Source organism: Plectropomus leopardus, chromosome 6 (assembly GCF_026936395.1).
Source record: "Plectropomus leopardus strain MGB_pleo_1.0 chromosome 6, ASM2693639v1, whole genome shotgun sequence".
NCBI classification, from domain to species: Eukaryota; Metazoa; Chordata; class Actinopteri; order Perciformes; family Serranidae; genus Plectropomus; species Plectropomus leopardus.
The window spans coordinates 23,896,015-23,923,852 of record NC_142181.1 but is presented as its reverse complement, the minus strand read 5'-3'; the positions used below and the strand labels follow the sequence as shown (position 1 = coordinate 23,923,852).

Genomic DNA, 27,838 nt, shown 5'->3' with positions numbered 1-27,838 from the left:
GAACTGATACAATGTGTGCTAAATGCAATTACATGCCTTCTGCATATTAAAGTACAATATGCATCTTAATTATGCCTAAATGAAAACATCAAAGTAAAACTGGATAAATACCGAGGAAATTTGGAATAGAGAGCAGACGAGGAGACAAGTCTCCCCTTTAAATAAATATGTGACTATTCTCTACTGGAATGGATCACCTACCCTGAGGCTGATATCTGGAGCTGAGAGGGCTCTGAGGGCAGCATCTCCTCCTCTGTCCTTCTCTGGGATGGCCTCTGCCCGAAAACATCCCTGCCCTCCAGAGGGGGAGAGGGGGACTGGGAGGGGTAACTGGCTGCAGTGGAGGCATAGGACATGTGGGCGTGGTAACTGGGGCTGGGTTGCCTGGCGCCCTGGCTCTGAGTGGGAGAGGCGGTCAGGGAGGACCTCCGGGAGAAACTGACAGTGGCCGAGGGCTGCAGGGTGATCTCAGGCATCTCCAGAGACCGAGAGGTGCGGAGGATGCTGGGGCGCGGAGGGGGCCGCACAAGAATATCCGGGGAACCCGGCTGGGTGCTAAGGGGGCTTTGGGAGAGCGGTGAGAGGCGGGAGGGCTGGAGAACTAGCGGGGGTAGGCTGGGGTCTGCCCGGCGCCCCGCCCTCGGGCTGAGCCAGGACTGAGGGCTACTACTGGGGGCTGTGCTTGGGCTCCCTGCGCGGGCTGCCGGGTCAGGGTAAGGCAACACTGGTACACCCACACCGTGGGCCGTGTGTCTGAGCTGGCCAAGACTCTGGGCCTGTTGCATAGCTAAACGCCTAACCGGAGGCCCCAGGGGCCTGTCTCTGCCTGGGGGAGCCACAGGGACCTCCAGCTGCAGGAGTCCAGGGCTTGTTGGATCCTTTAGGGGAGGGAGGTGCAGGCGACTCGGGGGGAGAGAGTGAGGAGGGTATGGGGGTGGGTCAGGGAGGTCCTGGGGGTGATGTAAGGGATGGTGAGGTGGGTATATGAATCGTGGACCCTCTAGACCCAGGAAGGGTAACTCATGAGGCTGCCAGCTTTCAGGAGAGCGAGGAGGAGGGCTGTGAGTGTGAGACAGAGAATGGCCAGAGGCAGTGTACTGATGGTGCTCCATCTCTCCACTCTCCTCGGGGATGGATGGGTAACCGAAGGGCCCCTCGGCGGTGCCTGGGGGTGAGGACAGAGCGGAGCTACGCGGGCTGATGTCAGGCATGTAGAATGGTGGTGGAATCCCTGATTCGACGCGGCTGCCTAGATACCCATAGAATGGGCCCTGGGGAAAGCCCCTGTAGCGGGAGGCCGGGGCCTGCCCTGAGGCGTGAAGTGCACTGCCCTCTGCAAAGCTCATACCTTCCATGGCCCTGTGAAGGCGGGGACTGTAGGTGGGGGGCTGCGTTGACTCCAGGCTGGAGGACGTTGGGGAGAGCTGGGGCCGCAGCGTGGGCATGATGGGCGGCAGAGGCCCGGGGTCAAAATCATTCTCCTCATCAGACTGCCGGAACTCGGGGTACATGTCAGACTCCTCTGCGAAGGGGAAGCCGTGGATGCGGCGGGGCGGTGGGCTCTCCATGACGAAGCGGCCATCAGGGCCGCGGCTTATCAGCTCAATAGGCGTGGTGACCTCCGCCTCATGCTTGGACACACTGTATTTCTTGCTGGCTATGGCACGCTTGGTTTTCTTGTAGAAGGAGAGCTCTTTCTCTCGTTCTCTCTGAGGGCTGGGTAGCTTCCTGACGTACAGGCCTGGACCTTGGGAACCCTCCGAAGATAGAGAGCGGGGCCGAGATGGAGGAGAGCTCTCTGGACTTATCTTCCCCGATGATAACCTGATAAAAAATGCAGACATGAGGCACTGGCTTAGTTCAACATATACAATTAAAACTCCAAAGGGGAAGGTGCGTAAAGTTTTGGGTTGTAAAACAAAAAAAAGAAAAACATCTGATGCTGTAAATTAATCAACATGATTGCAGTTTCATTCTTGAGCTAAACAGATGACACAATACAAAGCCAAAGCACTCTATCAAGGCAGCCATAATGAACTGCATTATGATAATGACCAGTTTATGGGGGCGCCAGCATCCTGATAGGACAGCAGCTAATGAACCAAGCCAGAATGACAGGATGAGAGGAGGACAACGACGCAACCATGACAACCGTATCACACATCTATTGAATCTATGTCTTCTTGAGCAGACATGAGACCGATTTCCATATGCTGCACCAAATGGTGATGTGAGGAAAGCAGATGACATCTAACCAGGCCTCATTTGCCCACACCAGGAGCAGTATCGTCAACACTTACTGGGTCAGTGAATGCATCAGGTAGACACACATTATAAAGAGTGCATATACACAGTACTGAACTGTACATGCAGCTGAGCTAATGCAGTTTAATCCCTGCATGGTGTGTGGAAGTCTGTGCATGCAAATAGGCCAGCGGTAGGCTTCTCTACAACAAATAGTTGATCATTTCTATGCAATGCATTAACCATGCAGCCAAGCCAGTGCAGTGCAGCACACTCTGTATTTTGGTGCAGGCAGGCACTCACAGGGGGCTGGCGGGCGGGGGCAAGAAACTGCTCCTGGCAGGCTCGTCCCAGCAGGGCTCTACCCCTGGCAAGGGGGTGAGAGGAGGCCTGCGATGGGAGACAAACGACATGGGCCTGGTTCATCTTTGACTATGCCACTTGCAGGAAGGACTACGTGTGAACTCCCTGACCTGCCTGGACCACTTCATTACAAAATAAACAAAAGGTATCTGACTTGGTTTACCTAAAGTCTCAGGCAAACAAACATTAATTCTGGAATGGGATTTACACAGATTATTGTCACAAATGAGCATCTTTTGAAATGTAATCATACATGTACACACAAGATTTACAGACAGACAGACAAATACGGTACACACATGTAGCGGATTCTGTACATTAAATGTGCAGCTAAACGAAAAAAATAGCATTATTGAACACTTAGAATCATGCAGAAAGCAGACAGCGTTTGAGGTTAAAGAATACAGATGGATCAAAAATCAATACACATACTGCAGCTTGGACACTCTGGGTAATGTGCTTAAAATGCTGACTCGGCTGCTTTGAACTTTCTTTAATCTGCTCATAATCCGCTAGGGGCTGCTACTGTGCACGTTCCTCCACACCCTCCAAATAGTCCAAACATATTATTAAAGTCTTTTTTATAATCCATGTGGGCTTAGGTTTATTCTATTATGCTTGTCTGGTTTGTGCGTATTACCTGTCTAAAAGCACAGGAAAAAGCATGTTGTGCAGAAGAAGCTTCACTGACCAGGTTCCCAAAAAGTGCCGCATTTTCAGCTGCCAGCTTCTTCAAAGTAGACTTCGCTATTTGTAGTTGTTATTGTTAAGATATGAGCCTTCTCACAGCATGCACAGGAGGGGAGATTCTTTAAAAGGTGCATTAGAAGATGCACAGTAGCAGCCACTTCTGGCAGACTGCAGCTCCGGCGTTCAGCTTTACTTACGGTGACTCAATGCTTTTCCTGAAGTGTGTCACCGACAAGGGAGGATCTGAGAGGACAAAAACATTTAAATTTAGCATTTCCTCTGTTGAACACCATGAGTAGATGTCAAACACATGGACAGATATTGAGACAACAGGCCTCTGGGACCTGCAAAAAGCCCTTCAGCATCATAAAGGAAGTCAAAGGACTGACAAACTACATGGCTGCAGCATTTTTTCACAAGGGTGTTTACGTCTGTGTTTTTCATCTTTTTGAGTTCCTTTGTGGTTATTATATATAGTTGTTTTGCAATCTCTTTGTAGTCAATGTTTATCTTTGTAGCCATTTTGTGTCTGTTTGTGAGTTTTGGGTCTTTTATGGTAATTTTGCATCCCACTGTAGTTGTTTCTTATCTCTTCGTGGTCAATTTAAATTGATTTGTAATTTTTTTAGTGTCAAACTGTACTCAGTATATGTCTTTGTAGTTGTTTTGCATCTCTTTGTAGTTGTTTTCTGTCTCTTTGTGGTAGTTTTGAGTCTGTTTATGGTCATTTTGCATCTCTTTATAGTTGTTTCTTGTTTTTTTTGGTCATTTTGCTTCTACATGTAGTTATGTGTCTCTCTGTGGTCAATTTTTGCCTCTGTAGTTGTTTTGTGTCTCTTTGTAGTTGTTTCTTGTCTCTGTGGTCATTTTCTATCTATATGTAGTTATTTTGTGTCTCTCTGTACTCAAAGTGTGTGACTGTGGCTGTTTTGTTTCTCTTTGGGGTAGTTTTGAGACTTTTTATGGTCATGTAGTTGTTGTGTGTCTCTAGAGTCATTTTATGTCTCTACATTTTAAGTAGCTGTTACGCATCTCTGTAGTTGTTTCCTGTTTCTTTCTGGTCATTTTGCATCTATTGTAGTTTTTGTGTCTCCATAGCTGTTTTGCATTTTGTTGCAGTCGTTTCTGTCATTTTTCATCTCTTTGACATTCAATTTGTGTCTACTCACAGTCATTTCATTGACTTTCTAACAAGAAATATTCACTTTAAACACGGGCTCTGGCTCATGTGGCCCATGCAGTAATCCATCCATGTTCAGACATATATCACATTTATTATAAGCAGATGAAGCAGAGTGGGAGACCGACCTGGTTTACGCTTGAGTTTGCGACGGTGCTGCTTATTGACAAAGCAAGCTGCTAGAGTGCTGAACAGTACTGCCGCTGCCAGAAAACAGATTGTTGCCACAACACCCGCCACCACCGGCCGTGCCAGCCCCTCATCAGGCAACTCCGCAGGGGGGAAGGGATCTAATGGGGCAGATGTATGGGTGAAAGGGAAAGGATTACAAACACTCACAAATCTATTCCTCACAAAGATCAAGCGTCTGTGTGTGTATAATTTGTGATTCTTCCTTGTAATGAAACTGACCTGTGCTAGACACTCCCACTACGTTGCTGCTCTCACTGATCAGGTCATCCATGACAGCCATCACTCGAAACTCATACCAGGATTCCTGTGAGAGAGACACACACCAAACACACTCTTCTTACCACCTTCTTGTGCACAGATTTTTGTTTATACCTTACTAAATCATGTTCAAAAAGATTTGTGGCTGTGTTTTGAAAATTGGTCTATGTAGGACAAGATTATATAATATCTAAAATAATATCAAAATGTATCATATATGAAAAGTTGTGTCATGATGGGAGTTCATGATGTGTCTTGTTTGCATTTTCTTTCTTAGCAATTTATGCGCCACAAACTACATCACTTTTTGTAATTTTTATAGTTATTTTTAGTAACTCAGCCCCTGTGCCACACCTCACACAGCCATGTTTCTGTATCGACATGTGCTGTATGTAACTGACCTGAACGAGGTCTCTGGCTATGAGCTCAGTCTCAGTGGATGGGATCAGGTCATCCAGAACCTCCCACCTCTCCCCGAGGCGGAACTCCATGATATATCGGTCAATGGGTGAGGAGTGGTTGGCTGGAGGGAGCCACGTAAGGAGGACACCGTGCTGCGTGCGATTGGCTGTGAGGCACCGTGGTGGAGTAAGAAGCACCAGTGGTTCTGGGGTACCCAGAGGAGAGCCTGTGGACCAGAAATGTTGCACACATAAGTTAACAGAGGAAACTTATTCAGACATGACCCAGATAAAAAAAAAAAAGTTCTCAGAATGATCCTTTGCAGTGAAATACTCTGAAAGAAAAAGCATTGCTGACAAGTCATGCTCCCAATAACATTAACACATTGATGATTAAGCAGGCATAATCTTTACCGTGATCTTTGTTCAGAGTCTTAGCATTCTGACATTTGCTAATTAACACTGAACACAAAGAACAGCTAACGATGATGACAAGAATGTCATTTGTTTTGCAGGTATTTCGTTATTAAAAAAATAATAAAAAATTGACCATAAGACAGCAAAGTTAATGGATCAGTTATTACAATTCATCCTGAGGTGGACATGAATGTGTAGCCTACCAAATAAAGGCGCAATCAATCAAATAGTTATCAAAACACATCACTTAACCCTTTAAAACCTGAGCAAATTGGTTTGACTTCTTTCAAAAACATGGATAGAAAAGAAAAAAACAAAATCCCTAAAATTAAGCAAAAAAAAAAAGAAAAAGAAAAGATGAGTAAAAAACAAACAAATGACTCCAAAAGTTCCTAAATAATATGAACAAAATATATCTATACATCTTTTTCTGTATCATAATTTTAAATATATGGTTAATCTATTAATACAAATTTTCCGCTTTTTTTTTTTCTTCTTTTAAAGCGAAAATTTTCAGGTCATTTTCTTGTTACCTGATACTTATTTAGGATCAACAGGATTTTTCCTCTGGGAGCCTTGAATGTCTGTGCAAAATTTTATCCCATTCCATCCAATAATTGTTGAGATATTTCAGCCTGAGCCAAAAGTGTTAGACCAATTGACAGACAGACCAACACTGCCATTATCTTGGCTAAAAAATGATTAGAGTAAAAAGGTTTTGCAAACAGGACGGAGTAACACTAAAGGATTTGGCTGCTCTTGTGTATCATGTAATTGGTTGCCTGAAAAATGTCCTATACATGGAGAGAGTAGAGTGGTTAAGCTCCCTAAAAAGTACAACTCCCACAACGAGGTCAGTCTTATGTTCCCTCACCACCAATTAATTTTCTTTACATCAAAATTTGGCCCTATGTTCCCTTAGCTTTATGTTCCCTTGTGAACATTTCTCCATCCCAAATAAGGCCCTGTGTTCCCTCAGCTCAATGTTTTCTTGGATCCATGTTCTCTCAGCCCCTCTATACCTGGTTTGGGTTTAGGGTTGCCTGTGTTAAAATCTTTAAAGAACTGTCAGAGACACTGCGCAAACATTATCGATAGCACACATGAAAACATTACCTCCCTGGAGGAGGCACTGATATAAGGGAACATAGCGCTGAGGGAACACAATCCCCTCATAAATACTCCACCTAACCTCAGACTGCATACAGAGAGAGCTTTCTTTGAAGTGTCTCCTTCTACAGTTCTGCTGGCTAAAGACTAAAATTGCTTAATGTATCGTGAACTTTGACTGTTTTCTTTTTTTTAAAAAAAGAAAAGCTTTGAGACAGAGTTTTCCTAATTACACACATCTAAAAATAGACACACTATTCAGAGGCACGCACACAAGAGCGCACTTTTCTGTTCTACAATTTTACTCCCGAAAATTGTCATGTTTGACATTATCAAATTATAAACTTAAAGCAAAAAGAGTTGAATGCAAAACTAATATCACGAGTGACACTCAAACCATTCCATCGGTAGTACAGTGGCACAGCAAATTATTTAAAAAAAAAAAAAACAACTAACAGTGCAGTAATATTTGTCTCGGTTTTCAGAGACAAAAGCACAGGAGGAGATACTACAAAACAGTGTGATTTTAATGACGCATGATGTGGACCTAAAATCTATCCCTCTCATTGCACATCAAAAAACAAAGCAAATAACATTAAATATGACAGAATAAGGCACTCAATGTATGGAAAAGGGAACATACAGTATAAACCAAAAACCTTATTGTCTACCACGGTTTATCTGTTGGCTGCTTTCCGAGTGTGTGAACTAGGTCAGAACTTTGCAAGCCTCATTTAGCCTTTGTTGACTGAAGGTAAGCTTTCCAACACATTGTTGGCAACGAGTAGCAGAATCTGGGTTTAAACTGTAAAGAACAAAGCCGGTATTGTGAGGAAGTTACTGTCATAAAGTCTCATGGTGTTTCAAAGTAATAGTTTCTTTTTATAATTAAAACTGAGTTATATCATAGTACGGGGTTTGATTGGTATATAGCTCACTTAATGCATTCATTTCTTTATTTAAGAAAATGTGATAGAACCTGACCTACGACAGTGAGATGACAAAGCATTTGTTTCATACGCTGTTTCCTTTTTCTTTTTCAGAGTCTGACTCAGTGCACACACTCAGAGGACTTTGGGTGTGCCTTTATCTGTTCATGACTGTATTCAACACCTTCACTTCATTGTCTTTCCCAGTGTTTGCTGGGAAACCCAGCAATGCACCTTTCTCCCTTCTTGCCTTTTCTTTTCTTTTTTTGCTGAGCCATTGATTTTAAATACCATACAATTCAGTTTCAGTTCAAAGAGCGGCCCACACAGCCTGGATATGGCAGCGTGCCCTCGAGGCATGAGTTGGATTACAACACACAAGAATTTAAAACATGTAAATCTGAATTTTTTGTTACTCTTCAAAATATTAATTTCTTAATAACAGCTACATTCACTGACCTAAAAACTCACTGCTACATTTTTTTCTCACGGTAAACATGTTGACTTGTCAAACACAAGTGGAACTAATAACATTAATAAATCTTTGGTATCATGCACGAAGGCTTATTGGCACACCTAAATGGAACAGTGCCATCATTACTTTCATTAGTTACACCTCTGCCTCTCCTGCTATAACAATTCAAAGTGATTGTAGTGACAATTATCTACTGTATCACTCAGCACATTAAAATGTGTCTACTACTTAAGAAACATCAGCTGGTTCAACTTCTTTCCTTATAAAGCCTATAAATCTCAGGATCAATCATTAAATGGCAGAGAAAACCATGTTTTTTTTAGGCATAGCATCATTAGAATGATTTAATAGCTTTGGTGGCTGATATTTTGGGTGTTCTTCTTTTAAATCCCAACAAAAGGGGGTTAACAAAGAGGCATAAAATCACTTTTAATTAATAAAGTATGAACTGTGGAGGTGGAGCAGTGAATAAAACATGTAAAAGATGATGCTTTAAAAGTTTGCTCTAAATATAATTTTTTTTTATGTGGATGACAAAATGAAAAATAATGTTATCTGCATTCAAAGGCCTAGGATTAGTCTGGCCTTTAAAGACACTTAAATCATTTTTTTTTTTTACTCTTTCCTGCATGTATTTGGGTTTGAATATAATCTCATCTACATCTTTTGTTTCATTTAAATCAAAAATATTTTTTTTAAGAAATTGGTTATCACATTTTCCATAATAATGGTAGCATAACAAAAAATAAAATTAAAAAAGAAAATCTCATGTATGTGTAAACTGTGCTGTTCATGCACTAATCCTTCTAAAAATGATGTTAAAGTTCCCAGAGAGGATTTTACTGTTTGTGTATTTGCTACAAGGAGCTCTAAGCTTTATTATTATATTTTTCATTGGTATTCATTAAAGATTTTTTTATGATAATTCTACTGGTACCATACTAAAGTGTAGATTAAATGATATATGTTTTCTCCTTATGCAATAATTTGAACATCACTAGAGGGCAGTATGGAATGAAAGGTGTCTGAAAATATAAATAGTGTCCCAGTGCAACTCAGTGGGTCTGTTCTGAAGTCAAAAAAGCAGCAAATACGGATGGAGAAACCTTTGATTAAGAGCCCACCTGCAGTGTTGACTGTCACAACTTCGCTGAATGGGCCGGTGCCCAGTTTGTTTTGCGCCAACACACTGAACTGGTACTCTGTCCCAGGCTCCAGCCCTGGCACCACCAACCATGTCTGAGCACCAGAAACTGGCATTGAATGCCAGTCGTGAGGACCGAAGTCTGTTCTCTTTGACCTGAGAACACAAATGAGACAGGAAACAGAAAAATTGCACATGATTTTATACCCTTAATACTGTAGTCTCAAGACAGTGTTATTCAGTAGGTGGGTGCTGAAAATGTTCACATATTTTAAGGGTCAAGCACCAAAAATATTTTCTGTCTAATTCAGATAGAATGATTTTACTTCACTTAAAACACTTCATTTAATCATTTCTTCATTTGTATTGATGCTTTTATAGGATTCATGCCCTCTTATCCAGTTACCTATATATGTTATTGGTTTCTAATCTATTTTTATTGGTGTTATTATCCCATTTTTATTATTTTTATTTCTTATGTGCATTAATCTTGAGTCATTTTACCATTTACATTCCTACCCTCTAATTTCCAGCTTGTGAGCCGTCTGTAAAAGCACTTTAAATTGCACCAACCTGTGTGAAAGGGGCTACACAAATCGAGTTTGATTGACAAAGAAGAACTAAAACTCTTCATCAGTATAGTCAGCCGTAATGTGTGTCCTCAGTAAATCAGTGCCCTTTTTTTCCCGTTATCATAATCCTTTAAAGTTTTGTGTGTGAGAGCACGGACAGCCCAACAAAGATAATGTCTTTAACTACATTAAAATGTCCAAATGTGCTCAAAAAATGTCTATTTAACAAGAATTTGAAATGTGTACTGTTTGAAATGTATAATCTGTTTCAATGACACCATTCAGCTTTACCTTGTAAAGGGAGTATTCTGGTGTTGTTGGTTTGCCAGAAGTAACTGTAGAGCTATTATTCCTAAAGTCAGAGTGTTTAATGATGTTTGATTTTCCACTTTAAACATTGATGACTGGGAAAAACCTCTAACCTTTAAGACTACTTGAATTATCCACTTGGGAAATAAAATCCCTTCAACATTTGCATTTTATTTGCATATTGTAAACTCTGTTTAAAAAAATTATCTAAACCAACCTAAATCTTTTGCGCATTTCACCTCATTAGAGCTACGACCTTATGTCAGTTATCACTGTTATTTGTTTTTGTGTTAACATTTGCAATACTTGTATTTAAATGTATTTAGCATATCATTATCTCTTACCAAGGTAATTACAATTACTCACAAATTTATTGTCTCAACTCCATGTAAATATTACTTAACGTAACAACACTCAGAGGCATCTGTTGTTTGTCTTGTTTTTGAGGTCACCAAACGTATATCTGGTGGTATCTAGACAGATGATTTACTCAAATGTATAAAAAAATAAGGATGGAAGAAGTACTCATATTGTGTTGATAAGTTTAAATAGCAATACCACAGTGTAGCAATAATCTGAGTAAGTCATGTGACATTTTACTCAAGTAAAGGTACAACATTATTACCAACAAAATATACTTTAAGTACCCAAGGTAAACAGTCTAAAAATACAGAATGACCCATTTCAGAACAATGTATATTATATTATTGGATTAGAAACATTCAGGAAATAGCAAAAATCACTTGTTGCAGCTGGTAAAGATGGGGCTTATTTTAATAACTGTATTTACTGATATATATTTTATGAATTTCTAATAATAATATAATTTATTTGCCTCTTAAATTCTGTACTTTTAATCTAAACATAAAAAAATGAACGAGTAGAGTGATAAACTAAATGGGATGGAATAAAAAGCATAACAAATTCCCCTGAATTTCAGCGGAGTAGAAGTATAAAGTAGCAGAAAATGGAAATACTTAGGTAAGGTACGAGTGGCTAGTAAAATTGTATCCACCACTGAAAAACCCTTTCTGTTCTGAGTACTATCAAGTGCATGTACTTGTACTACATGTATGACGCTGAGTGAGATGTGTGACACTCCACCATGAATTATGCACATGCACATCTACCAAATGCCCTGAGAAAATACTGACAAAACAATTCTGCTTCGGATTGAGTTTATGACATATTTTATCATCACCATAAGTAAAGAGAGCAGGAACAAAAGTGTATGTCAAACTCGGCCCTTAACCTCCAGGTAGTGTTTCCACGTCTGCAGACTGCTGCTATTGATCTGAAGTTAAATAAAAGCACTCACACTGGACCATACCACACAGAGAACGTCTGTTCGAAGCCGCCATCATATCCTGGTTCCCAGGACACATTAGCAGAGGTTGTCGAGGGCAATACATGGATATTGCCAGGAGCGTGTGGGCTGGTACCTGAGAGGCCGAGACAGAGAGAAGAAATACATCAAAAAGCACAACTGACACTTTAATTATCAGATATTTAGTTGCTTAAATGATCGGCTCATATCACATGTGGTAATGAAGCTATAGATATCCTTTTAACATTAATAGTGTATTTATTTTTATTTCAAATAACTCGTAATTTAAAGTCAATCCTTCTGCTAAAGTCATATAACGCACCATAAGTCAAACCAGGAACATTTTATTGCTGTTTTCACGCCCAAAATGCTGTGCTGCATCATGCATCCGCCCGCTCTTGGTGTAATAATGTGACGTCCGCTGAGGCGGTGACCAGTGTAAGGTCAAGTTCAAGAGCAGCAGTGCCGTCTGCAGCTCTGCTCATCCCACCCACGTACCAGCTGTGCAGTGTGGGCCGAAGCCAGTAACTTCTTACTGGGATAAAAGAGAGACCTGAGCGTGATCTGACACCTGTCAGCTGAGAGCTGGTCACACAGAGGCTGGCTGAGCGCTGCCAGCTGTGCCACAGCATAACCACTGCATAGGCACTGGGGCAATGGGCTACTGGGGCTGACTGAGGGACACGCTCACATGTCAGAGACCAGCAGACGACACATGAACACGGACTTAAACCAATAGTTGTATATTCTGAGGAACCAACATTTACTTCATTGTTGATGTTAGATGAAACAAATCAGGCTCAATGTGAAACTACAGCCAGACGACAGTCAGCTTAGCTTAGTGAAAGGTTAGCAAAAAGTAGCATAAATTCTGTGCAATGCAGGGTGTTAATTAGTGAGCTTTAGAGGGGTCGGTAGGCTAATCTTTGTTTTTTTTTCTTCTTACCTTTGCACAGATTTTCTGATTTTTCTCATATTAAATTTAATTTTCTTATTTTTATTTTTAAAATTGAATAGGATAATTGAAGCCTGTTTGTTTAAAAAATACATTTCAGATTGCACTTGTTATCTGTTGCTGGCTTATTTACATCCCTGTTCTTATAGCTATACATATATATATATATATATATATATATATATATATATATATATATACATACAGTATATACACTGTAATAATTGAATGCCAGTTTTCATACACTCTAAAATAACAAATTCTTGAAGTTACTCAAATGCCCATCCCTGGTCACAATGCTCTTCCTTGTGCAAACATTTAATTATATTGAGCCCTTATTTTTCAATCATCTTTCTGAAACATAAATTTCACATAATTCCATCTTTCTAGCCTACAGGGGACGAATATTTGATTCCCCACAGAGAGACCTTTGTAAAAGTATAACTTTAAAAGGCCCCTGCTACAACAGAAAAACGCAAATTCGATAAATGTTTCGGCAGGGCAGAGCACTGTGGTTACGATTTATAAAATGAAAGCCTACAAGCACCAGCCATCCCAAAAAAATGAAGAATTGTGTGCCTCTCATTTCTATGCACATGTATATTTTCCACCATAATAATCAAGCTCTTTAACAACTTTGTGCATTATCTACTTAAAATGGCTGCTATTACTGTTGTAAAGACATAATCTGATACCTGAGCAAACTGTCTTTTTTCGAAAAACAAAGGTAGTTCAAAAAATTGTGTAAACTTTCTTGTTCTAAAACAATGTTCTAAAATGCTATATATATATATATATATATATATGTACATATATGTAGAGAGAGAGAATTTATCAAAATCTAAAAATCAAAGTCTTAAATCTAATAAAATCCCCCACCCCCCAGCAAGTTTTCAGGTTATTTCTTACTAATTTAATAGTACAGTACTTAACAAGTTTGTAATCGTATTTTTCCCATGTTTTTAAATCAAAATCAAACCACTTTCCTAAGGTTTCAGGGGTTTAAATGCTCATAGAAGGTGTCTGATTGCAGCACAAGAAAACTGATGTTGATCCAAGTGTTTTAGAGTTAAAGGCAACACAACCAGACATTCATATCTGAACCCTACAATTAGAATTATAAGCATTTAAGGAGGTTTTCTTTAATGTGTCATTTGAGTGCTTGTTGCAGCACAACTTTTACACAGATTTGTTTAAACTTCATAACCCTGCTTGCCTTTGTCGACTCAATTTATTTTGGAGTGAAAAGATGTCCTTGGTCCATTGACTGAACAGACAAAGCCTGTAGTGACAGTGTTTTAGCAGAAGGGTGAATACCAGGCTATAGTTACAGATTCAGGCTTTTAATTTAACTGTATAAAGCTATTATAGATAAGATCTGATGAAATTTTAATGATGCCTGAGGGGAAATTGGGCAGAGGCAAGGTGTTTGAGGGTCTTATCATGCAAATTGCCCAAACCACACACAGCAAAGTGGGATCACAATGAACTCAAAATAACTGTGAAAGGTCAGTTGGTCGAGGAAATTGAGCAAACTGTGGTGAGCTGAGAGAACCGTGCAGATTTTTTTTGTACCGATGACTAGGATACGCGTGCTGGCAGTGATGCTTGTGACCACATTGGTGGCAACACACTCCCATTCTCCGTGGTCCTCCTTGCTGAGGGACAGAAACTGTAAGCTGCCACTGGGTAGGATGTTGTGCTTACTCTTGCTTGGCTTCCCCACCTTCAATGTAAATTACAGCAATATGGTTAAGAGGTGGAAAAAAGCATTTCAGCACATAAATATGATTTATTAGGAGATTTGTGATGATGTGTTTGTTTACCCCACCTTTCTCCAGGTGATGGTTGGTATATCAGGGTCTCCAGAAGCAGCACAGGGGATAACTAGCTCTCTCCCAGCCTCCTGACGGTACTCCCCCCCAGGCCTCACATTAAAGTAAGGGGGATCCTGGAGAAAACACACAAACACCAGACCCATCATGCAGACCTCTGTGGCAGCTAAAACATGCAGAGAACAGAACCAAACACAAGCAGTGATGTACCTTTAGCACCAAAGTCGCAGGGGGGGACATGCCCATGGTACCCAGGGCGTTGTAAGGCACGCAGGTGTAGGTGCCCAGGGAGTCTTCTGTAGCCTCCGCCACCCGGATACTTCCATCTGGCATCAAGCTCCAACCGGGGTACTACAACACAAGAGGGGCATCTGAAATGCTTGAATTGTGTTGTTTTTTTCTGTAAGTGAATGCTTCTGCGATGCAAGTTCTCCTTTAACAGCAGTGCAAAAAACTGTGTGACTTCAGTGACATTAGACTATATATTAAAGCAACAGACAGAGAGCTTTGAGCACAGAGATACTTTATTAAGGCGACACTTAGAAACAGTTTAGGTGACTGAACTCTTTACACGGGCCGAATAATGCAGAAATGATAACAAAATAATTGTACTGTAATGCAATTTTAATCAAATGTAAGTCTTTTATACCCTTTGACACCTCAGCAAATTGGTTTCATTTCTTTTAAGAGTGGCAATAAGCAACAAAAGAAATGACCCGAAAACTAGCAAATAATCAGTACAAATACAAGAAAACCTGAAAAAAAAAGAAAGAAAAGAAAACAATCTGCTGCTTAAATATGTTCAATAATTCTGGAACATAATTTTAAATATACAGTTATGGTAATTATACATGTAGTTTTTCTCTTGTTTTTTTCCCCTCAACTTTTTTATCTAGCTTTTTTAAAAATAATTTCTATTATTTATCTATTCATTCTTTGCAATATATGGAACATTTCTTACCAAGTTGCTCTTTGGCTTTTTTCCCTGTTTTGAAAGAAATTCCACCAGTTTTTAAGGGTTCAAAGGTTTAACTACTTGTGAAAAGCATCTAAAAGCAACACAAGGAAAGTGTTATCGCTCCTGGTTTCAAAGGGTTAATGTCTTTGTCAACAACTATAATTCATTCAGTGGGCACCAATAATTAGATGCTGATGTTTAAACAGATAATGAATGGCAATATAGTGAAACGCAGCTGATTTAATATAACACAAACACAGTAAACGGCTGTAAATGCTACGTCAGATAACTTCAAGTTAAGTGTTATCAATACATTTCAAAGGTTTAATGAAAATGTAACAATACATGTACTGTAACACAAAGAGAAGACTAAATGAGCAGACTAACCTTCTCGACTCTGAGAGGATAGCCGTCTTTCTCCCACTTCACTGATGTCACAGGTGGGTTGGCGTCCACCGGGCAGCGAATGATGCCTGGCAGTTTCCGTGGGACATAGATAACCGGGGGCATGTTGATCACTCGGGCAGGGTCTGGACGAATATGGAAGATCAGTGTTACGGATGCTCAATACATTATTTATTTTGCTTGAGATAATATTATGGTTACAAAAGTACAGCTCACAACAGTCAATTACGTTTGGTGGGGCTTTAATGTAATTACATGGTTATTTATTGCAACCCCAACCTGCACAAACCCAATTATTTATCACATTCCGTGTCATGTTTTCGGTAGAGAGACAGACTTGTTTTATTTCTATGAATCTCAGAACCCGCAGTTTGTTTATTGAACGCACAATCTCAAACACAGTAAAGTTAAAACCGCCTGCCCCATTGCAGTCCTCTAATGTGGTTCTGTTTCATGCTGTGTTTGGATATGGTGCAGGACGGTGGGGTGGAATAATAGCAAGAAGTCACTGCCTAATGTCAAACGAATAGGCTTGATTTCTTTCACCCAAAAAAATTGTGAGAATTTAGTTAAATTTACAACAAAAAAAAGTGCTTAAAAAGCATAATAATTCTGTAAAATAACACAGAATACATCTGAGTGCAGCACAAGAATAGCGATGTTGATCCAGGTTTCAAAGAATTAATGTACATATGGAGTACATTTATTCATTTAGCCAGATCAGAGGCTTCTCACTGTTTACTTACAGCCCTAATGGCATATGTGTAAGTATTAATTGGAGTTGTTATCAACGTTATCATATTTTTGCATGTATAATCTTGAAAGTTACTTAATTTAATTGCCTATGAAAGTGGCGCTATGTTCTGCATTTTGTATTTTAAACTTTTCAAACATCTCTACAACTGGGACGTCACACTGTCTCCGCGCAGTAGTTGTTCTCCTTGCTGAAAGAATGTATTAATAAATTACTCCCAAGTCCTTGCCCGAGTATTTTAAGTCCTATATTAACTTTATCCTCTATTCCTGGGAGTTATTCTGAGATGCTTGATAAATACAAGCCCAGAGTGTATTTTGCATGAAGCATCCAGGACACTGGTTTAATTATGGTCTGCTTTATTTGAGGCCAGTGATGAAATCAGTGCCTGCAGTGGCTGTGAATCCCCCCGGGCTATCTCTCATACTGTAGCACAGTAATCAATGACCAGCGGCAACTTGGGAGCAAATTAGCTCAACACACAACGGCTAGAGGATGAAACGTCAAATGGCCAGGAGTGACGTCTCCTCTCATCGGTCAGAGCTGATGAACAGGAAGGTCACCGTTTCATTTCTATGGGAGCCTGACTCAAAAGAGAGGAGGAAAAATGGAGTCTGAGGACGAGCCCCGTCTCCACCTTTGTGCACACAGGATTGAGGCTGGAGTTGGTATGGATAATAATTGTATCATCAAAATCCAGTTAGAATATGAAAATGGTCAAAGACTCCTAGTGAAAACAAACTCTGTGACTCTGTCATGTCTGACCTTGAAATTCAAGAAGGTTACTTTGCTTAACAGTGGTAGAGCAGCACTGCCAAATACTACAGCAGCCTCCATACTGCTGCTGTTCCCTTCTCCTCCACGCACGGCTCACTGTGCCATCTCCCCACCCCTCCCCCATCCACTTTGTTGCCACGGTAACACTCACACTGAACAGTCAGGTAGGCTGATGCCGAGGGCGAGATACCGAGGCTGTTGCTCGGACTGCAGGTGTATTTCCCGGCATCCTCTGGCTTGACCCGGAAGATGATAAGAGTGCCGTCGATGAGAATGCGCACTCGGAGCTTTAGATCACTGCAAGAGGACACACACACACAAACACACACACACGTCTTGTCACACACCATGTTACTGAGACACACCAAACGGACAGGGCACACATCTATTTTCTTTTGCTGAATTACATGGAGGTGCCATAAGAGAGCAGCAGAGAGTCAAACAGCAGCCAGCTCTGAGAGGGAGAACACACAGTACAGAGCAAGAGATTCAAATAAATCTGCTAATTGCCATAATCGCCAAATGGTACAGCCTTCACGTTTTTCCCCTTGACACCATTTAAAATTAAATACAGTAATGATGGAGCACATACTCGGTTCTTTTTTTTTTTTTTTAATGGAGCTGTTTTGTTTGTATCACTCAACAGAATTGAAGCTCAAACTGAACATGTCCTCAAATAACATGGCACTATTTTTCTATTCTACCCCCTTTTACAATGGATTTATTATTGGTAAGTAAATTGAGGTTTACAGATCCATTACAGGCCATTAAATAAAATCCCTTTGACTGGTTATAAACTTGCTATTTTACTATAGCAAGGTGGATAGATGTGCATGAGTCTAAATGCATGTTTCATCAAAGTAAAGCATCTTCATTTGGTGTCATCATCAGTTCAGTCTTCAATGTGTGGAGCACTGCTGTCTCCATTTGAAAAAAAACAAAACTTTTTTTTCCTTAAGATACCAAGTTTACAATCTTTAAGAGTAACCCTCCTATTTATCTATTATTTATTTACTTATTTCCTTTCCTAATTCAAATGCCCTGTTATTTTTTGTCTGTTTTTTACTGTTGTTTTTGTTAGAGGTGCAGTTGTTGCTATTTTTGCTTTTTGCCTTGCTGCAAAGTAAGATGATATGATGTGCTTTCTCCCATCTTTAGTGTTTCTTTTTATTTTATGATGATTTGTAATGGAAAAAGAAACTAGAGAGATTACTTAAATAAAGCCACATACATTACTGTACTTTAGACTATATGAGTATATTGTGTAAATATTGGTGCAAATTGAATCATGTAGTCCAACTGTGGCAGCCATGACATATGAACTATACATAATATATGTATGTGAATTTAAAAAATAATTATACATAATCATATATTGAAACACAGTGTTATACATAATATATATGCAGTACATGCACACATTATACATAATGCTATAAAATATATAAGGCTGTCCTCATGCACTGCTCATACATTTTTTTCTAAGAAAGGCAATGCACCAAAATTTCAACATATCCTACATAATCATAAGCCAGTAATTCATATATAACCTACATTTTTGGGAACCCACATATTCGGGAATGCAGAAATCATGTGACCAATGCACTGACGAAAGTTAAGAAGCAAGCAGTCCGGTAAGGCGGCTGGTTGGGGTGTCTGGAACTGTACAGGCTTTGAGAGAACTCTGAACCATTTTAAGGTACATTTTCACCATGTTTCTTTTACTGATGCTAACCACAGTAACCTCACATGCCTAAATCTGCCTGAGGTAACTTTACATTAAGTACGTAACTTTATGTTAAGAGTGTAATGTCATCTGTGGGAAGCTAACTTGTAGGATACAATATAAACTGTTATATGGGGATACATTAAATATATATAATAAAAATGGAAATATTCTGACCAAAATAATTGCAATTTACGACATTATCTCAATAATCATCAAAATATGCTTAAAACTTTTGAAATGTCACTAAAACATACTGAAATCACTTACTCTTACATTTTTTTGAGAAACAATATCTATTTATTAATCGCATCACAGATAGGACACGCACTTTTTTTAGTGATCGTCCCTTTTTAGTGAAAAACAAAGTATCTTGAAAAGTCAGGCTTTTTAACTATCTTTTTAACCTATCTTAAAAGTATCTAAACCTTTGACATCTGGGCAAACTGGTGCAATTTCTTTCAAAAACATAGGAAAAAAAAGACATGAGCAAGAACATTTCACAAATTGCACAAAATTAGAAGATTTAGAATTTTATTTTAGTTTTTTTTAACTGGGGTAAAAGGTCTAGGAAGAAAAAGCTAGGGAAAAACTATAACCTGCACAGATGCTTGATTTCTTTTTAAAAAAAACACAGGAAGAAGGTAATGAGCAACCTATAAAGAAATTACCGAAAAATTTGCAAAAAAAAAAAAAAACACCTTGTAAAAAGTACAGGTAATATTCCTGAAAAAATGTAATTGAAATTAAATAAATAAATACAAACAAGAAACAAATGTGCTTATAACAATATTCAAAAACTGTCTTTATCTACTAGTTTCTTGCAATTTGTGCAATGCTTCTTTGCAAGTTGCTCATTTCGTTTTTTTTCATGTTTTCAAAAGAAAGAAAGCCAATTCGTTCTGGATTCGAAGGCTTAATTACTTGCGAAAGTAGCTGAATGCAGCACAAGAAAAGTGATACTGTTTTAGGTTTCAAAGGGTTTAATTTGTAAAAATACCAAATAACTATATATAATAATAAGAAATGTAAGTAATTTAATCCATATATGTTACCACTTCTTAAACTATGTCTACCTTATGATCCTTCTCATCCTACCCATCCTGAAAAAAATATAAATAAAGAAAAGTTAATTAAGACTGATGCCATGGAAGCTGGCATCGGATTGGATCGGACACTTCAGTGCACTTCCTCTGTGGAAGTTCTTCAGACACTTGTTTTCACTGCCAGTCAAACGCCTGTTCACTTGTTCTTCCTTCCCACTTGTTCTGTCTGTCACTTGTTCGCTGTAAAACCCTCTCAGACTCTAAAGACCTGCTCTGGGGAGTCCGCCGAGGTCCTGGCTACGCATCAGAGCATCACTGCATGAAAGGCATATGATGACACAAGGCCTGAGTCATGTGGTGTTGTCATCAGAGAGCACTAACTTGCCTGGCACTGTCCAGACAGACCCCCACCAGGCGCACTCTTACTGGCTCTGGGGTCGCAGCAGGACAGGACACCAGCACACGCACACATAGACACACACACACACTCACAGTACAGCACAGTAAAGGGCTCAGAGATACACAATGTCACTCACATCACAGAAGCTCTGGGATAAATGCAGCATGTGTGGTGGTAATTTAAATGCCTTAAAGTCTCAACATCACCCAAGGGCTTAACTAAGACGTTTCCCAGCAGCTACAGTACAGAAGTAAACTTGATCATAACTTTACTTCTTGAAGTAGACGTTGTCCTCTTCCCAGAACCAGGTGTAGGTCAGGTTGCCAGGATACGCCTCTGCTTGGCAGGTGAAGAGTGCATTCTGGGATATGTTTACAGTGACGTTTTCTGGTGGAGACACGATGTATGGAGGCCCTAAGAGAAGCAGAAACAAGTTGTTCATTTTATATAGTCCAGGGTTCCCGCACATTTTCATGGAGAAAATTTCAAAACTTTTGCATGACTTTTCAAGGACCATAATAAAACAAGAAAAAGTGGGAATGCAGGGAAAAAATTTGCAAAAGTATGTGATGGAAAACAAAACATTGTCACACATAACATTACGTTGTCATATATTTTGATTTTTGACATCGTTCAGATACTTTTCGGAGGTGTTTTGAGTGCTGAGCAAATTGGTTTGATTTCTTTTGAAAACAAGACAAGTAATGTCCTGCAAATTGCAAGAAATAAGTAGATATGGAAAATCATTTTCAAAAAGCAAGGGAATTTTTTTGTGAATAATAATCATTTTTATAAATGTATACATTTGAGGTGCATTTATGCATTCGCTTTCCTTTTTTTGGATACTTTTCAGGTATTAAAAAAAATTATTTTTATTTATTTCTCACTATTTTTGGGGTCATTTCTTCTAAAAAGCTGCTCATTGTCTTCTTCCCATTATGAAAGAAATCAAGCCAATTTGCTCAGGTTTCAAAGGGCCAAAAATTTAATGACTTTTTTTCAAAGCTCTCACTGACTTTTACTAATTTCCATAACTTTTCCAGGCCTGGAAATTGTGATTGTGAAATTCCCTGACCTTTCCAGGTTTTCCATGACCGTAGGAACACTGATAGTCCACAGTTTTAACCGGATATCTTGAGAAATAATAACAAACTTGCCAGCAAACAGTTTCTTATTTACACATCCAGCAGTAACATTAGAACTCATTCAGAGTCGTGTTTCTGGCCACCTGATAAATGTAACTCATATACTGACTCTCCTTTTAGCTCTGTTTTTGGTCTCCACTAACTCCAAAGGGAAATATTTGGCTCTTTAACTCCTGAATATATCACTATCTTAACCTGCTAGTTGCTAACTGTGTGAGTCTGCTGTTCAGTGCTTGGCAGGTGGTCTACAGTCTGCTTGTAGTGCTTCCAACACCAAGTCATATTCCTGCTGCACCCAAAACAACATTGATGCGAGTGGTAAGAGTGACTCAAAGCAGTAAGTTGTAGGTTTTTCTTCACATTACACAAAGTGATTGGATCAATTGTTATTGTAAAAATATTCTAACAGTCTTGAAAGTCCCACATGTATTAAGTATTTTACTTTCTTTGGGCAGTAAAAAACAAACTAATGTATTATTTAACTGACCACACAGTTTCTTTTTGATTAAGAGCCTCTACCAAACAGCTGAACTACCAATTTATATTTTGCAGTGAAATAAGGCTTTTTATACATGTCTGTTTTTTTTTTTTTTTAAAATGTTTAAAATCCAAAAAGGAAACATTTTAAGGCCCACACCAAACCTCTATCAAGGAACAAGTGGTGACAAAAAGTTGAGTGTTGTGTCACCTCATGTTGCCTGTGTCTCTGCCAAAAAGTTGCCCCTGAGAACACCACAAAAACTACAGCCAACAGCCAACTAGCACATATGCTCTGCGCCAACATGAGAGGAAACTCTCCATACCAGCAGGCAGCGGGAGCCTGTATTCCTCATCATCATTCGCGTTCACATCACATTTGTCAGTGTCAGGCCTTCTTGGCTTTAGTTGTTTATTCACGTTCCTCACTTTTATTTTTATTCTCGTGCACGGAACTGCCATTAAGAGTGATTTCATGTAAAAATAACAAAACTTGTATACCGTAAAATGTGGTTCATTATTTGTAATTTATCAGACCTGCTTATCTTTGTTTTTATGCAAAAGAACAACACTTTGTCGAAAACATGGAAAAAAGGCAATGGGCACTTTGGTAATAAATGTTTCACAAACTGCAAGAAATTAGTAGGGTTAGATTTCTTTTTAAAAAGCAAAGGATAAATGTGTAGGGGAAAAAAAGAAAAAGTTAGGGACAAACTATACTTATAACGATCATAATTACATATTTTAAATAATGTTAAAAAATATATATTTTTAAGCACTTTTTACATGTCATTTTCTTTAAACCTTTTATTAATTAAATTTTATTTTTCATAAAAATTTCCAGTAATTTTCTTGTACTTTTGACTAATTTCTTGTTATTTTTGGCTTATTTGTTCTTTATTTGCTCATTGACTTCATCCCACATTTTTGAAAGAAATCAAGGCAATTTGCTCAGTTTTCAAGGGACTAACTGAGAACTTTCTGTTCGCAATCAGTGGCGATCAGTGTCTGCAACTGTTGTTGTACCTAAATTTGGGTCCTACCCCCCCAAAAAAACATGCTTACCAAATAGTAGAAGTGGATCAGTGACTGCACTATCATTCAAAACATGTCAGATAAATGAAACTGAATAATCATTTCAGCAAATATATACTATGGAATAACATTAGATTTTAAACTATTGACAATTACTAACTGAAAAATTCAATTTTTCAGTTAAAAAAATATGTCGGTGCATCATCCCTGTGGATGTTTTTGGACACAACATACTTTAACCAAGTGCAAGAGATGGCTAAATGTTGAACTGATTACAACACATGTTCCAACAAGCTATCCCAGCTTAAACTGTGCTCTAACAAATGTTAGAGAAGAACATTAAATGAATAAAAAGTATTATGAGATTCTTAAAAATACTATTGGACTTTTTGCAGACCAGCTCTGCTTTCACTTTGGATTTGTGGACATTTTTGTCAGGAACAAGGTGAGAAAGTGCACACGCTGTGTATTATTTACAATAAATCACCATAGTTTGATGTAAAATACAGTGAGCAGGCAGCTGCTGTAACCTTAACAGTAGTCAGTGTCGGAGCTTATGCGTGCGTCACGTTGTAACCTTTTCATCCCCCGAGGTGCTCCAGGTTTAGTCCTAACTCTCAATAAAACAGTAGAAGCCATGAAAGGTAAGCTGTCTTTTATGAGTGGGCCCAGATACAAGCCTCCTGGTTATTTTCCTCTCAGCGCACATGGCTTTAATGCATCAGGTGGGACCGCTGACGGCACTGTGCGGGTGTCTCACAGAACAATTAAAAACAGATCACGGGAGTGAAAATCATGAGTCCTCAGATATCTGCTTGTTATTGCTCGGGGTCTTAATCTTACCCTGCATTTATTCCATAGTGCTTTTCATGCCAAATCTAAACCAAACTCAACCAAGGTGAAAACATTTTTCTTCATTTTTATTGCACTTGACATTAGTTTATAGTGCTTCTTAAAGGGCCAGTTTTGATTTTTGAAGTTGGGTTATATGAGGCACTTGTCCATAGTCAGTGTATTACAAACAGTAGATACCACTTCTGACAGGGATACCAATAATGGCTTCAGTTGCTGATCTATCCAGACTTGATTGACATAACTGGCAATTTTAGCTTGCTGAACACAGGAGCTGCTGGTCTACAGCTGCTTCCATCATTTAGATAGTTTGTTATTGTGTGAAATTTTGTTAAATCTGATTTAACCCCTCTAAACGCCTAATTCACACAATAACACAAACAAAAAAACAAACTGATAGAGGCAATGGTAGACCAGCAGCTCCTGTGTTCATCTATGTTAAAGAGGTATTTCACTGATATACAGAAGACCCTCACAAAAAACTATGCAGTCTTTGCAGCAGAAAGACACTAATAGTTTTGAAAATGGTGTTACGTGACCAGAGAAAACAGAGAAAACAGAAAAAAAGGAGGCTTTTGCTCAAGAGGTAAAAAACCTACCAGAATGCTATGCGCCTAACGTGATGTGGAATATTCATGTGAAACAATGGCGGCCGGCTGGATCTCGTATTACAGTACATGTTAAAACATGTTTCTCACAATATCTGAGGCAAGAAATATGCAACACAGTCACAGAATCTTAATATTTGGTCAGCACTGCTTTGTTTTACCGATTGTTTTTTCGGTGATCCGTGGCACCCACTTCGTGTTCACAAACTCTCGCTACTACAGCGAAATGTGGCATCAAAATACCTTCTGAAAACAATTTAGGCAAGAAATAGTCAGTGCAGTGACATAATCTTGATTTACATTTGATCAGCACTGCCTAGTTTTACCATTTGATGGTGTTTCGATCCAAGTTTCAGAGAGGATCTGTCTCTTGATCTGCTGTATACTCTTTGAGTACATGGTTGTGGCAGCGGGGTTGGCGGCGGTTGGCGGGCAATGCAAAAATGCAGAAGTACAGTTCAAGCAACAGCCTGAGAGCCAGCGAAACTCCTCCAAATGATGTAAGAGGGAAAGAGGAATATCTGGGCACTGGCTAGATGGAAGGAGGTTTACAACAGTTCACTACACATACTTCCCAAATTGTTGTGATATAAAGCTGGTTGAAAATAGACAAAATATCCCTTTAAATCCCCATCTTTCTAAGTAGAGTCGGCTTTAAAGAGAGCAATATAATGGCTTCAGTTCCTCATTGGACATCACTGTCTAATGGAGAGGTAAAGTAGTGAAATTAATTCTAAATACAGAGCACACTTAAACTGATTTTTGTGATTTTGATTTTTTTTAGGGGAGACTTGTTAAGGTGGCTACAATGCATTATGTTGCTGACTCCTCCAAAGTAGTTCCTCGCTTTTCTTCCATGTCGGGCTCCTGCCTGCTTCTCCAGACTAGGGGCGTGCCTACAAACATCCACTGTATTTAATACACCGACTTTGGATAAGTACCTCATCTCAATCCCACCTCAGTAGACCTGAACTTCCCCTGTAATGATTTCATACACTAAAAAAGGTTCTATGAGGTGAGATGTAATACTGTTTGTGTGCATGCACACAATAAAACACCCTACTGAAACTCTTCTGGTAAACAGGGTTATTGCATGGCACATGACAGGAGAGAACTATATAAATAAGGGTGGGCAAAACAAATGGAGCATCTTACAAAAATAGCTCTAGATTAAAAGATACTTTTATGGGCTCATGCAAATCTGCAATACATTCCAAACTATAGGAGGACCCATGCTACATTTATTTTGGGATTGTCCAAAGCTAGATTCATTTCAGTCTAATATTTTCAAACTATTTTTCAATGTGACAAACTATCCTTACGCAACCAGCTTTGATGATTTTAAAGACTTTCACCAAATTTCCAAAGATGGCACAATTGATTTCTGTTAAATATTTAATAAAACATTATTATCACAAATCAAAATGTCTGTCCATGTGGGAAAAATCTTCAACAATATCTTGAACAAGAAAAAAAAGGCAATTTAAAGCTGAAAATTATCCAGTCAATCAAAGATTCATTTTGCTTTGTAAGACAAATCAGATAATCAAATGCAAACAGTTTACAGTGCATCATGTCATTTTTTGGACTAGGTTTGGTCAAACATTAGTTTAAATTGCAGGGCTCTTGTATGGTCTGCTTTTGCATTGTGAGGTGTTTTTAAAAGTAGAGGGTGAATGTACAGCTTGTATTGTCTTGTTTTATACGATGGAAGCCTCCCACATGGTAAAGCAAGAAGTCAACGATCGAGCCACCACTGCTGCAGTGTGTTGTGGGTGAAAGAACGGGTGTATCGTAGTATTAGCGGCTCCAGTGGAGGCCTGCAGACTTAATGCAGTTGCATCACGCGCACCACTGGTTACACTATCCACTGGGTGACAACACAATGATTTTTTAATGTGTGTTTGCAGTGAGTGTGCACATGCATTTACTATACTGGGAACAAAGAGGAGGGTAATTCCTCCGCTCTGTTTGCACCTGCAGAAGTGGAGCATTAAAACAGACCTGACGCTAACTCGACTATAAAAGCAAGATGCTCAGTTGCTTGTTAAATACACAACGTTAACTCCCTGCTGTATGGGGAGGCTGGAAGAGAGCAGTGGAGGCTGGTATCACAACCATCTATCTGATCTGTGTCTAGCAGAGAGCCGAGTTAATGGACCGGAGACAGACAGTGACGCTCTCACAGACAGATCCTGTTGTACACACACAGCTGTGCACAAGAGCATGCACACACACAAGCCCCAGACTGAGCTATTGACTGACTGATACAGACTCAGAAGGTATGTTACATGCATCAGTACACCACAGAGTTGCATGGCTTCGCTTTTAAATGCTGCTGCAGTAAGGTATAAACAATAAAACTACTTTAGCAATGCAAAACAAACAACATATTCTTTATTTCAAAATCACAATCATTAACCCTTATTAATAAACTCTTCAATAGGGGCCTTTCTATGTCATGGATACAGTACCTTGAACCAGCAGACGGGTCGTGTGGAGTACCTCGCCCTGGTCACTGTAGGCTCGGCATGTGTACGCTCCTCTGTCATCTCTAGTGATGCCAAGGATGGTCAGGCTGCCGTCATGTACCTGTGGTCACAAGTAAGACAGATAAACTTCTAAACTCTGACACAAAACCTTAAATTAATAATGTGATGAACAGCAACTGTCAGGTTGTCAAGGACAGTGGTGGAGGAAGTATTCACATTAGAGGTCAATTTTGGTAATCAAATAATCATTTAAGTTGTTTTCTAGGCAAAAAAAAGTTTAAACTTTACTGATCCCAGCTTTTCAAATGTGAATATTTGCTAGCTTTCTTACTCTCGTATGATAGCAAATTGAATCCTTTTGAGTTTTTTTTTTTTACTGTTAGTTGGACATAATAAGCGAAATGTTGAGAACTGCAATGGTCATTTCTCTCTTTCCCTATTTTCTGATACTTTGTTGGATTTAAATGAATAATTGCTTGATCAAGAAATTAATTAACCTTAATCTCTAATAAAATTGAGTAGCAGCAGCAATATCATATTGTAAAAAGAAAATTCATTACAGTTAAAAGCCCTGCATTAAAATGTTTCTTACTAACATAAAAATTAAGTACTTATTGCAGAAAATTTGAGAGTTATACTATTATACAGTATGTCAGGTTGTATATTAAGCTGGGGGGCTGGAGGTTTTCGGTCAGAGGGCTGAAATATTTGCTTTTCCGGCAGGTGACAAAAGACAATCCACTTTTCAGGGATAACTTTTTG

At 39.2% G+C, this 27,838-nt stretch overlaps 1 protein-coding gene across 3 annotated transcripts in view; it reads right to left on the bottom strand.

The window, feature by feature from the left end:
* Positions 1-27,838, bottom strand: part of igsf9ba (immunoglobulin superfamily, member 9Ba) — an 86,501-nt gene that overhangs the window by 9,958 nt on the left and 48,705 nt on the right. For 2 of the 3 annotated variants that reach the window (XM_088079043.1, XM_088079045.1), the window contains exons 5-19: positions 27,059-27,176; positions 20,740-20,881; positions 17,447-17,592; positions 15,747-15,889; positions 14,612-14,752; positions 14,398-14,517; positions 14,142-14,292; positions 11,603-11,726; positions 9,384-9,559; positions 5,329-5,555; positions 4,889-4,973; positions 4,606-4,767; positions 3,495-3,540; positions 2,548-2,634; positions 202-1,824 (exon numbers count right to left, since the gene is read on the bottom strand). In XM_088079043.1, the coding sequence (XP_087935169.1) occupies positions 202-1,824; positions 2,548-2,634; positions 3,495-3,540; positions 4,606-4,767; positions 4,889-4,973; positions 5,329-5,555; positions 9,384-9,559; positions 11,603-11,726; positions 14,142-14,292; positions 14,398-14,517; positions 14,612-14,752; positions 15,747-15,889; positions 17,447-17,592; positions 20,740-20,881; positions 27,059-27,176 (3,491 nt within the window). The remainder of the gene's footprint in view (positions 1-201; positions 1,825-2,547; positions 2,635-3,494; positions 3,541-4,605; positions 4,768-4,888; positions 4,974-5,328; positions 5,556-9,383; positions 9,560-11,602; positions 11,727-14,141; positions 14,293-14,397; positions 14,518-14,611; positions 14,753-15,746; positions 15,890-17,446; positions 17,593-20,739; positions 20,882-27,058; positions 27,177-27,838) is intronic. The other variant, XM_088079044.1, reaches the window with a different exon arrangement.